Source organism: Chiloscyllium plagiosum, chromosome 2, assembly GCF_004010195.1.
Source record: "Chiloscyllium plagiosum isolate BGI_BamShark_2017 chromosome 2, ASM401019v2, whole genome shotgun sequence".
NCBI lineage: Eukaryota > Metazoa > Chordata > Chondrichthyes > Orectolobiformes > Hemiscylliidae > Chiloscyllium > Chiloscyllium plagiosum.
In genome coordinates, this window is record NC_057711.1 from 139,242,732 (window position 1) to 139,255,990 (window position 13,259).

The 13,259-nt window shown below is 38.6% G+C and overlaps 1 protein-coding gene across 2 annotated transcripts in view; it reads left to right on the top strand.

The window, feature by feature from the left end:
- LOC122564420 (nuclear cap-binding protein subunit 1) overlaps positions 1 to 13,259 on the top strand; it is an 80,286-nt gene that overhangs the window by 60,534 nt on the left and 6,493 nt on the right. The window contains exons 15-22 of one of the 2 annotated variants that reach the window (XM_043719261.1): positions 2,007 to 2,110; positions 3,052 to 3,177; positions 5,931 to 6,033; positions 8,590 to 8,683; positions 9,479 to 9,582; positions 9,671 to 9,785; positions 12,688 to 12,825; positions 12,932 to 13,045. In XM_043719261.1, coding sequence (XP_043575196.1) covers positions 2,007 to 2,110; positions 3,052 to 3,177; positions 5,931 to 6,033; positions 8,590 to 8,683; positions 9,479 to 9,582; positions 9,671 to 9,785; positions 12,688 to 12,825; positions 12,932 to 13,045 — 898 coding nt within the window. Of the gene's footprint in view, positions 1 to 2,006; positions 2,111 to 3,051; positions 3,178 to 5,930; positions 6,034 to 8,589; positions 8,684 to 9,478; positions 9,583 to 9,670; positions 9,786 to 12,687; positions 12,826 to 12,890; positions 13,046 to 13,259 lie in introns of those variants that run through there. The other variant, XM_043719270.1, reaches the window with a different exon arrangement.

A 13,259-nucleotide genomic window follows, 5' to 3' on the forward strand; every position in this document is an offset into this window, starting at 1 on the left:
CCTGGCTGGGATGTTTATGCTTTATATTATCTGTTGACCTTGTATTTTAGTGCAGTAATTTGTAAATGGAGAGATGGATTAATTATTGTAAGACTTTAAAATATGTTTGTCTTGATGCTTTGCGTGTTCAATTTTTAATCAACAGTTTTGTTAATTGAGTTCAATGTTTGATAGTACTGTATGGAATTGCACTTGTGCAAACAACCACTATGTACTGTTCTGCTTCCTGTGCCACATAGTAAAACACCTACTCCTTAGTTACAAATCCCTCCACATAATCTATGTAATCTCCCAGCCTGTGGGGCACTTGTGGTGAAATGATGATAATTTCTACCTCTGAGCCAGGAAGCCTGGGTTCAAGTCTTATGTGCTCTGAAGGGTGTAATCTCTGAACAAGTTGATTTTTAGAAAATGTCCATCCCTGCTTGTGATCCTCAGTACTGTTTCTGACTACCTGTTTTCCTTTGCAACCATTGAGTTGTTTCAACCTAGTTAATAATTCCAACACAGACCCTTCTCCCAATCTGACATTCCTGATGAAGGGTATATGTCCAAAACGTCGACTCCGCTCCTGAGATGCTGCCTGACCTGCTGTGCTTTTCCAGTGCCACACTTTTCGACTCTGACTCTCTCTAGCATCTGCAGTCCTCACTTTCTTCCTCTTACAGTCTACCTCACCTTTTACATTTGAATCTGTGTATAATCACATCTCCTGACTTTTGTTCTGCTCATTGCCTGTTCTATCCATTGTAAGGGGCCTGGAATGTTTTCTAAGGTAAAAATGGGATATAAATGTTTAATAGTTTATGAAAGGATATCAAGATTCAGATCATCCAGTAATATGATCTGCATAAGCCTGTGCATTTACTCTTTCAGTGGGGTTTTTTGATCTTAAATATTATTTGATTATTGAAGCAATTTTTAAATTCATTCATGGGAGTGGCCATTACTGGGTGGGCCAGCATTTATTGCCTATTCTAGTTGCCCTTGAGAAAGTGATAGTGAGCTGCCTTCTTGAACCGCTGCAGTCTATTTTGGGTAAGTGAAGCCACAATGCCATAAAGGAGAAGGGATCTGAACAGGATCTAATCTGACATGAACGTAGAACCAGTTAATAATTATTCAACCACAGATTTATCCAATTTTCGCTTTCCACTTGATTTTTGTTTACTTTGCATTGTTGAAGTGGAACGTAGATAGTGTTGACTGGACTTTGAAAGATCAGCAAAATGTTCTCATGACTTAACCCTGTCAGCCATTTTGGCATCTCTGTGTTGTACCCATTCCAAGATCAGAACATCCTTTCAGGTGTGGTGTCAATGGCTGTACATTTTGTTCCTATGCACTAGTTTGTGCATGAGGACACGTTTTGCTCCTGCATGGTTTCTAGTGTCTCATTAAGAAATTCAAAAGATGCATGGACATTGTTTTTGTCATTTTAAATAATCTGAAACAATAAAGTAACTAAAGTCCTTTTAAAGCCTATTTGCTTCATTCAAGATGACCTATAATAGCCTACCACATGAAATATTCTTTTTTTTTTCCACATACTCTAACTGATCTTTGGATAAAGAAGGATGGTCTAAGACAATGGGGGGAAAGTGCCAAGTTCTACAGAATTTTACCTGAAGTTGTTTACAATACCTTTTTAAACTTCCTTGTGTTAGCATCTGAATTTGTTTAATAAAACCAAGAACTGCAGATGCTGGAAATCTGAAACAAAAGTAGAAAATGCTCGAGAAACTTAGCAGGTTTGGCAGCATCTGTGAAAAGAAAACAGTCAGTGTTTTGGGTATAGTGACCTTTTTATCATCGTTCTGATGAAGGGTACTGGACTCAAAACATTGACTCTGCTTTCTCTCCATGGTTGCTGCCAGAAATTTCTCCAGCAATTTCTTGGGTTTATTTTCTGTGTTGTTTAAATAATCGATTGGTATCTTCAGCAACTTTATGAATATGTATGTGTATATATAGTATATAAATGTATGCTGCCATCCCTTTCACAGGCTTTCCTATTATCAAAGGATAGTGGATATTGTACCTGAGAACTTTGCAGCTCTGTTACCTGCTAATCCACTGTGTATTTACAAGTATGGCGATGAGAGCAACAGTAAGTAATGAACATCTGATTGTACTTAATCAGATTGTACTTTCTGCCTTATGAGCTGATGATTTTGATAGCTTCTCTCATGCAGACATATTAAGAACTGTATTTTATCTGTTTAATTTGCATTAGCTTAAGAACAGTAATGTAGTCCCCAATTAGTATTGTATAACTTAAAGGTATCTAATCAACAAAGTGGAAGACAATAGGCCCTTTTAGAGGTTTAGCTGTGATCATTTTTACTTCACAAATTGTAAACTTGACCTTCAGTGCTGCAATTCATTTTGGGCCTGGTTCTTGAAAAATCTTTTCTTTTGGTTCTTGAGAAATCATATTTCAGTGAAAGAAGAGTTAAATATCAAACTCAATGAAAATACATTGAGGGATGAATAACTGCTCAACACTGACTTATCTGACCATAGATTCGTGCTGCTCAGTGTGGAGTGAAGTACAGTAATGTGTCACAATTTAGTGACAATACTAGTGAAGAACACTGATATGTCACAATTTCTCGATGTCCTGCAGCATTTCTATGGTTTTAGATCTCTCTTGCTCTTTTCCCACTTTCATGCTAACTACACAAGCTCTACCATGAAAATTTGTACATTCACCCTCTTGTAGGCACTGCCTGTCTTGTGCATTTGGATACAATGTCTTGTGAATACATCGATCCTTTGTGCTTGTGTGTTCCCCTTCTTGCTCTTATCAATTATATGTGATATGTTTGTGTTAACTGGTTCTCCTTCTTATGCTTTCTTCCATTAATGATAATCAATGAGTCATCCATTTTTCTATTTTGCAATGTTGCAAGTAAAGCAATAGTGTTTAAAAATAAAACACAAATGTAAGTTATCCCCTAGTGAACCAGAAAGTTACCAAATTAAATTTGACAATTTGACGTGAATTCTTGAGCCCACTTGCTGATATTATTTTTGTTGATGCTTTAGGTTCTCTGCCTGGTTATGCTGTGGCTGTCAGTGTCTGCAATGCTATTAAAAGCAAAGCAAGCAATGATGAAATCTTAAGCATACTAAAAGACCTACCAAATCCTAATCAAGAGGATGATGATGATGGTAAGGAGTTATTTTAATTTTGGTTGGAAAACTATTACATGCAGATCATTGTCAAAGACACAATTAATTGCCACTTAGAAAATTGTATGTTAATAATGGCTGGTACAGATATCATATCTGACTAGCCTGATTGACTTCTTAAGGGTTAAGAAGGTAGTACTGTAGCTGTATAATGGACTTTCAATATACACTTTATAAAGTGTTGTTTATAACAAACAACCTCACAAAATACTGATAGATGATATCCAAAGGGATATGGCAACTTCAGTGTACTATTGGCCAAGGGATAGCAAGCACAGTATAGTGAAATGATTTTTTTAAGCAGAAAGTTCAGTTTGACCCAATGGGTCAATATTAAGACCATTAAATTTCCTCCCAACAGAGGCTGACAAGTGACCTGATAGAAGTATGTAAAATTATGAACAGTCTGCATAGGTGGAAATGTCAAATGCTTGTGGCGTAGGGTTAAGTGAGTGGGGTGTCACCCTCTTTCTTCCCCTTAAAAAAAAGACATGATAGTATTCACTACCCTATTGGCCAGAAGATTGATATTGTTAAAATGGAAATCCCTAATTCTGCCTACTCATGTACACTGGGTTAGAAATATGTTATACTTGTCTTAAATTAGAAAAGATTAGATTATCCTTATCTGGCTCCTCTAATAAATTAACAAAAATTTGGAACCCTTTTCTTTCACATGCAAAGGGTCTTTGTAACTGTTCCACACAGAGGTATCTTCTGTTGTGGCAATTTTTTTTTTCTCGTTTTATTTTCCTTTTTCTTTTGTTAATGCAGTTATCTCACTGCTGGTTTAATTTATTATGTTATGTGCTTTGTATATGTTTTCTATTTATTATGGTTGCTTGTCATTTTTCTCTTTATATTTTTGGGGGAGGTATGTGCCATGGGGAGGGTGGTCGGCTTTTGTTTACTGTTGTTTATTGCTTGTGATTGCACCTTGTTTTGCTGTCTTTTCTTTTTGGAGAAAAATCAATTTAAACAATGATGAGTGGAAGAAACATTTAAAGGAGATGTGCAAAGCTTTTTTTTAACGCAGTTTGTGGTAAATGCCTGGAGTGCATTGCCAGGAAGGTGGTAGAAGCAGGTACGGTAGCAACATGTAAGAGGCATTTAAGAGACATATAAGCAGGCAGGAAACAGAGGGACTTGGATAAAGTGCAGGGAGGTGGTTTAGTTTAGAATCACATCATTGGTGCTGAAGAGCCTGTTCCTGTGCTCTACTCTTTCTATGTTCTGTATTCTTGATGATTTATAATTTACCTAGGATTGGGTATATGAAGTATAATTTTGAAGTTTGAGGATTATATGAAACTTGACAATGTGGTGTTTATAATGTGTCTACATACAGCAAGACCTGGATAATCAGGCTTCACCTGAGAAGTGGCAGGTGACATCACACCATATACATTCCAGACAATGACAGTCTCCAACCAGAGCAAAGCTAATCATCTATCATTAACATCTATCACTTGTGGGCGGCACGGTGGCACAGTGGTTAGTACTGCTGCCTCACAGCGCCAGAGACCCGGGTTCAATTCCTGCCTCAGGCGACTGTGTGGAGTTTGCACGTTCTCCCCGTGATTGCGTGGGTTTCCTCCGGGTGCTCCGGTTTCCTCCCACAGTCCAAAGATGTGCAGGTCAGGTGAATTGGCCATGCTAAATTGCCCGTAGTGTTAGGTAAGGGGTAAATGTAGGGTTATGGGTGGGTTGCGCTTCGGCGGGCGGTGTGGACTTGTTGGGCCGAAGGGCCTGTTTCCACACTATAAGTAATCTAATCTAAACATTCATTAACACTACCATATTCAATCTCTTACTGTCTACATCTAGGGTATAAGAGCAGGTCAGACATCTACGTCCAGTTCAAGAAGATAGCTCACTGCTATTTTCAGAAGGATAATTATGAATCAGTAGCTAATGTAAACTTTGGTAGTGAATCTCATATCCCATGAACGAACATATTGTTTCAAAAAAATTGAATCCACCAATCAATGGCCCAAGCTATTCAGGCCAAAATGATTGCCTCCCTCCATTATTATAATTTCTGGGCACAGAATTGAGGGTTATATATCTGGCATTTGGCACTGCTGGGCATGTGTTTACCCTAACACTAGTAGATAAATAAGTTATTGTTGGCCAAATACTCTGAATTGTGGTGTTATTTCAAATGTGGGAAATTATCAGCATTCTGGTATTTCCCAATTCACTAATCTTAAATTTCTTTATACTGTCAAGAGCAAGACATTTAATGATGTAGAAGTATCACTTTGCCATGCATTCTGAAAATATAATTATGAAGGGCTTTGATAAAGCAAATATGAAGGAACTGTAAACTGAGTTGGTAAACAGAGAATACAGATTTAAGATGATAGTCAAAAGAATTGGAGATGGCTTGCAGAAACATTATTCTTGCACAGTGAATTGGTGTGGCTTAAAATGCACCACCTAAAAGTGTAGAAGCAGATTCAGGAGCAATTTTGTAAAGGAAAGTAGAAAGATATATGTAAAGAAAAATAATTCTGAACCGAGTGAAGAGCCATGGAGAGGAACTAATTGCCTCCTCCTATCTAAACCTTTCATGTACAACGGATGTCCTCCTATCGTTATATGGTTCTAAAATGCCACCCACTCAGTTAATTTAATATGATTCTCAAATAGGATTAACCTTTTACCTTAATTTGGGAAAAGTGCTGCTGGGATTAAATGACCAACTTTCTTGCGCTTCACCTTTTCAGATGAAGGATTCAGCTTTAATCCTTTGAAGATTGAAGTTTTTGTGCAGACTTTACTTCACTTGGCTGCCAAATCCTTCAGCCATTCCTTCAGTGCTTTGGCAAAGTAAGTGTATTCCTTTTCTATTAACAAAATGTTTGGGAGTGGATGTTTGTGTGCCACTTCATTTATAAACCTGCAATTAGCTCAGTGAATAATGGGATTTATTTTTGTTCTACGAAATACTGGTTTTTGCTCTCGTGCTTCACCGATCTTTAAAGTTAACCCACATCGTGCTAAACAATTAATACGGTCCACTAAGTAGTTGTTAAGAAACCCTAAACTTTTTAGTTTTTACGGACAGTCTGAGGATTACAATTTTTGGCAGTCCTGTCAGTTCCAGTGCATATCCAGGCTGCACATTCTCAGCCGAGGGTTCCAGGTTCATTTGAAGGGTGGGGGTAGCAGCTGCAAATGAGGTTGGGTATGGTGCAAAAATCTGACCATGAGATCCATTTGAAGGAAAAGAGACTACTTGAAACCAGGTTGTTCCTGGCTGGCCATCATTTATTGCCCTTCTCTAGCTGCGCTTGAACAGAGTTGCTCGCACAGCCATTTCAGAGGCAGTTGAGAGTCAACCATGTTACTGTGGGTTCGGAGGCACATGTAGGCCAGACCAGGTGAGGATGGCAAATTTCCTTCCCTGAAGGACATGAGTGAACCGTTGGGTTTTCCAACAAACAACAATGGATTCTTGGTCATCAGTAGATTCTTACTTTCAGATTTTTTTTTTTTGCATTGAATTCAAATTCCACCGTCTGCTCTGATTGATTGGATTTGAACCTGGACCATACTGAAAAGGGACTATTGTAGTTTGCTCTGAGAATTTGGAGCTCACAGAAGCTCTGAGAGCCATTAAGTGGAACTAAGAATTGGGTTTATGGCTCAGAAGAAGTCCTGAGAACAATCTGAAACAGATTGGGTTTTGGAAGGAGCCCTGGGAACCATTGATGGTTCAACGCCATCTGAGAGTGGGGTTATAGGAAACCACGACAGTATTTGCTTGGTGCAACTGAGAAATATTGGAGCTCAGTGAAGCCAACTGTCTGCAAAAGAGCAAGATATGTGCCCATGATTAGGTGCTGAATGCAATCTCAGGAAGAGATTGAACTAACTTGATGTGAGCAGTTGTTGAAGCAGTCTGTGATGGAGTGGCATTTGAGGGAGTTTGGAAGCCAGATCTTCAGCAGTGAAGATGTGATATCCATTGTGAAGTACGCAAAGTTTCAACATGATTTGATGACCTCCTTTGCTGAGAAATCCGTGCATTCGTCCTGACCACATTTGCTATTTGATATACTCTCGGGGTACTTGACCACTGTTTCTGTTACTTATATTTATCGCATGTTAATTGTGGATGTTAGGGTATAGGTGAAATATTATACATTGTTCTACTGTTCTAATTTTGCATTGTTAAGTTTATTTTGTTTATCTTAAGAACAAATGCAGTTACTCGTCCCTGGTCAAACAAATAGATTTGACTGTCTTATCAGGGATCATAACGCATGACAATTGGTGTTCTTGATGGGTTAGGTAAAGCAGTGAACAAGCCAAGTTTAATGATCCCCTATCCATTAACGTGACGTGTTGTATTGTGCTCATTTCTGGTGGTTCCCAGTAAATACAATAAGATTGGCTTCATTGAATCCTTAGTTGATTATTTCACCTTTTGGAGAGTTAATGATATAGAAGATGGTATTAGCAATAACATTAGCAAATTTGCTGATGATACTAAGCTGGGTGGCAGGGTGAAATGTGATGAGGATGGTAGGAGATTACAGGGTGACCTGGACAAGTTAGGTGAGTGGTCAGATGCATGGCAGATGCAGTTTAATGTGGGTTATCCACTTTGGTGGCAAGAACAGGAAGGCAGATTACTACCTAAATGGAATCAATTTAGGTAAAGGGGCAGTACAAAGAGATCTGGGTGTTGGAGTGACTGGGCTTGTATACTCTTGAGTTTAGAAGACTGAGAGGGGATCTGATTGAGACATATAAGATTATTAAAGGATTGGACACTCTGGAGGTAGGAAACATGTTTTCGCTGATGGGTGAGAGCCGAACCAGAGGACTCAGCTTAAAAATACGGGGTAGACCATTTAGGACAGAGATGAGGAGAAACTTCTTCACCCAGAGAGTGGTAACTGTGTGGAATGCTCTGCCCCAGAGGGCAGTGGAGGCCCAGTCTCTGGATTCATTTAAGAAAGAGTTGGATAGAGCTCTCAAGGATAGTGGAATCAAGGGTTATGGAGATAAGGCAGGAACAGGATACTGATTAAGGATGATCAGCCATGATCATATTGAATGGTGGTGCAGGCTTGAAGGGCAGAATGGCCTACTCCTGCACCTGTTGTCTATTGGCATAGGGTATAAATAAGTGCTTCAACTAAGGAAGAGGAAAATATCTTGGGCCAAGTCAACCAGATGTTTTAGTACCTTCTTTATTTGGGCAAATTGTAGAAAGAGGATGAAAGACAACAATAAAATGGAGGAGAGAGAAGGGGCCTGTCAAAAGTCTAGAAAATGATACACAGCCTTCAATTTCTCTCACCAACATTTTCGTGATGTTTCTTTCTACATTTATTTGTGTGTGTTTTACCAGTTGTTTCTTTGTTCTTGTAGGTTTCATGAGATTTTTAAGACTTTGGCTGAAGGTGATGAGGGCAAACTACATGTACTAAGAGTCATGTTTGATGTTTGGAAGTGTCATCCTCAGGTAAAAGTTGTCCCTTTCTCTCCTAGCAAATAACAAATCTGTAAATTAAGAGCAAAACACACTATTGCTTATTCTTGCCTTCTAAAGTGACCTAAACTATCAACTATCCTTTGCTTGATTGGAATACCTGTTGACACCCACAATTCAATGATTAATGCTGACTGCACCTCTGATTTTTAATCAGACTGCACGTATCCAATATAAAGCCCCTTCTCTTTTTAAATTTAACAAAATCTACCTTGTTTTAAGGTTTTTTTCCTCAATTGATATACTTATTACTTTATTTTCATTTTTATGTTTGTTAGGCCTTTATCATTTTTTATTTCAACTTATTCACGCGATTTTGCTATTAGTGTGCATGTTGTTAGGTGTCAGGCAAGAAAGCACAGCCTGAACTGAAAGACTGCACTCAAATGGAGAGCTACATTTGAATAGAGTGGGCTGGAGGCTATTGTCTGACCCCCTACTCCCTTCAGTTAGACATCTCTGCTGGGAATATGAAATTGGTGGATTAGTTCCCAATATCATATTACTTTCCTGTCCGATAGGAGAAAGTGAGGACTGCAGATGCTGGAGATCAGAGCTGAAAATGTGTTGCTGGAAAAGCGCAGCAGGTCAGGCAGCATCCAAGGAACAGGAGAATCGACGTTTCGGGCATAAGCCCTTCCTGAAGAAGGGCTTATGCCCGAAACGTCGATTCTCCTGTTCCTTGGATGCTGCCTGACCTGCTGCGCTTTCCCAGCAACACATTTTCAGCTTCCTGTCCAATAACCAATTTTTCTTGATGTTCCGCAGATGATGGCTATGTTGGTCGATAAAATGATCAGAACACAGATTGTAGACTGTGCAGCAGTAGCAAACTGGATCTTCTCTTCAGAAATGGCACACGATTTCACTAGGTAATCTGTATGAACACTTGACACCGTAGCATTCTACTATGATCAGTCTTTGCAACTGAGTGGAACTAACCATCTTGTGGCACTTTAGGTTGTATGTCTGGGAAATTCTTCACTCCACTATCCGGAAGATGAACAAACATGTACAAAAGGTCCAGAAGGAACTTGAAGAGACTAAAGATAAACTGGATAAACAGCACAAAAGAGTAAGTTTGTTTTATTTTAAATTTAATTGAATATAGGTTAGGGGGAAAAAGTGCTGAGAATACCAAATTCTGACAGCATCTGTGGAAAGAAATAGAGGTAACGTTTCAGGTCGCTGACATTTCATCAGAAATTAACCTGAAACAATATCTCTGGTTCTCTCCACAAATGCCATTTGATCTGCTGAATATGTCCAGCATTTATTTTTTGGTCTTATTTTAGATTTCCAGCATTTGTTGTACTCTTGTAATTATCGTTGCGCAGAGGTTATAGAAAATATTTTCAAAGTTCTCTTTCCCATCCTGATTCAAAAAAAAATGAAAGACCTCTCCCACCTGTATCACTGCTGTTTCATTGTAAGTCACTTGTCTCGGTTTTCTGGGCCTCCTGCTCATATCAGAGAATGGAAGTGGGAAAAGTACTATGTTAGTGCTGCAACAGCTGTAGCTGGGGCTCCCTCTTTTGCTGTCAACTGGTTTTGTTCTGCAGCTTGTGTTGTAACTTGGCCGCTATGTGCTGCATACTACCAAAACTGTTCCTAAAATACAAGGAACAGGAATATGCACATGATGACAACTAGTCTGACAAACGTCTCTCTATCAAAAACATCTAACACACTTAACCAGTTTGTTATAGCAAGACTGTGATATGTCCTCACTTAAAGTTGTAGTTCCATTCCTGAAAAGTGCAACTTTAAATGAAGCAACTTTAAGCAAATCAGATTTTATCATTTAAATTAATGTGAAAGCTGTAGTTTGTTTCTGTAGGATCTTCCTCATCAGAAAATTGTTAAAACATCATAGCCTATAAATTGAAATATTTTACAATGCTAAATTTCTAAATTGGCGAATAAAATAAACCTATCAAAATACAAGATAAAACTTTCTACTTGCTTCTCTGTCACTGCCAATCTTGCTCACCACATCTCTGCTGTCCGACCCTACTCATCCCTGTGGACCTTTCCTCACATTAACATGCAGTCTCTCAGTCACTGTCTCTCTGTGCTGTACCTTCTGGGTGAGTTCAGTGCTGGAGGTGAATAGTGTAAGGTGTATCACATTGGGGGACTGAGGGAAAGTCTGTCAGAAACTCTGATACAAAATCAAAATGCCTCAGATCCTGGAAATCTGAAATAAAAACGGAAAAAACTATTTTTAAAAACCTGGCACCTTTTCTGTAGAGACAGAATTAATGCTTCAGGATGTGATCTTTCATCAGAACTTGGAAAAGCCGTAATTAAAATTAAATGGGATATTCCCCATTTTGCCCCCTCTTCTTTCAACATGTTGGTGTTAACTTTGTTTTCCTCATTTTTGCTCTCGAAGGGTAGCTGAGTTTAGTTTTAGGCCAGTATCCCGTCACCAAGTCCCCCTTCATTTACATGTGGAGAGTCCTTGACATTGATCTAGCTCTCTCAGAGCCAGCTGTCAGAGCAAACAGAACTCTGACACTCCTGTTCTTTTTTTTCCGTTTTTTATAACTCTACAGAGGCAGGTAACCCATCACCAAGTCACCCTTTATTTTCACGTGCATTGTACTTGACAATGATCAATCTCCCTCAGAGCCAGTTCTCAGAGTGAACAAAATGTCTGGCACTCCTGTTTTATTTCTTTTTTTTTATATTACACATGGAGAGTCCTTGTCACTGATCCAGCTCTCTCAGAGCAAACACAAGTCTGACACTCCTTTTTTTTCTTTTTTTTTAAACCCCAACACTACTGCCTAACTGCGGTAGTGCTTATTTTTCCCCAGCACCGATGTTGTGTGTGTGCAGGTGTGAGACACAGTGAAAGATACAAGGTGCACAAATCTTTAATCAGTTTCCACCACCAGGGAGAAAGGAAACACCCGAGTGGCCAGTGACAAGCAGTGCCCTTCACATCAAAGGGCAATGACACTCCTGTCAGCCAGGGGTTCCTGATTGGGGCTGTTAATCTGGTCCAATCAGGGAACTCGTAATCTATAAGGTCCAGAGGGCTGACCTCATGCAGTCACTATAGATAGAATAGCCAGCATTATCTTTACATTGATTTTATGTCACCTATGTCAAGGCTATTCTTTAACACATAGGCTTCATTGTCTACAAGATATAATTTTTGCAGTTAGGATCTAAAATTTAAAAATTGAATTGGTGGAAAATGTGGCTGCAGTGTTTATCCTGTGCCACGAGAGGGAGCACTGAGATTTCTGATCATTATGTGGAATCAGTCTTTTAGCAACACAGAGTGGAGCAATATTCACCAGTAGTGCTAGCTCTGGCTCTCCAGAAAGCAGATATTCATGAGCTCTTATTGAAGGGAAGGCAAGAATCCTCTGTAGAGTCATAGAGATATATAGCACAGAAACAAAGTTCACCTGTTGCAATTCAAATGAACAGCTATTCATTTTTAATTTTCTGATGTTAAGGAGAGGAACCAAGGTGGCTTGTTCCTGTAGCATCCAGGTGATTCCTTATATCTAGCACTAAGTGGTACAATGAAGGAGGCAGCATTTGAAACTTTGAACTCCATTTACTAGGAAATGTAGAATAGAGCTTTAACTGAAATTTGTTGCTGAACAACTTGAGATATCCGACCATTAAATCCCTCCCTCTTGCAAAAATAAAGGAAAATATTCCTATAAATAAACTGATTTCATCTTGCATGGGAAAAGAACATAAACTACTTGTGTGGCTGTATAACGCATGAGGGTGTTTTGTGTCTTTACTCAACTACAGCACTTGACAATTACAGGTCTCCCAAACATAAATATATCCATTTCTGTTGGAAAGAAATTGCCAATAAGCGGATTTGGAGTGGAGGGAAAGAAATTAAGACATTATTAATGACTTAGAACAATTTTATGGGGAGAGTATAAAATTTCTAACTAATTAGAGCAATGGTATGATTGTATTTTTTTCTAAAGCGAGACAGTGATGATGACTATGATCAGAACAGTGATGAAGATGAAGATGGTCCTTTGGAAGAACAGATTGAACGTCTTCAGGAGAAGGTTGAATCTGCTCAAAGTGAACAGAAAAACCTCTTCCTAGTAATTTTCCAGGTAAAGTTGTGTGTTTGGTTCCCCTGTTTTAATCCACTTATTTTTTTTTCACATTTGTTCCATAGAATTCTTCATTTAAGTACTGAAGATTCTTTATTCTTCACAGCGTTTTATAATGATCTTGACAGAACATCTTGCAAGGTGTGAAACTGGTGGGATTGATTTTAACACACCTTGGTATAAGAACTGCATTGAACGTTTACAGCAAATTTTCCTCCAGGTTAGTAATGTTGATCATAAAAATGGTTTGGCCAATATAAGGTATGGTGCCAATAAAATATTGTCTATTTAAATACGAGGAAAGATATATGCAATAACCCTAAAGAAAGCACTTTTGACTGCATTTAGTGTTTTAGGAATTTTTCTGGTTGTTCATACATGATTCAGTGTACAATTGATTACTTTTGAAGTGTAAGTGAATGCATAATCCCAAT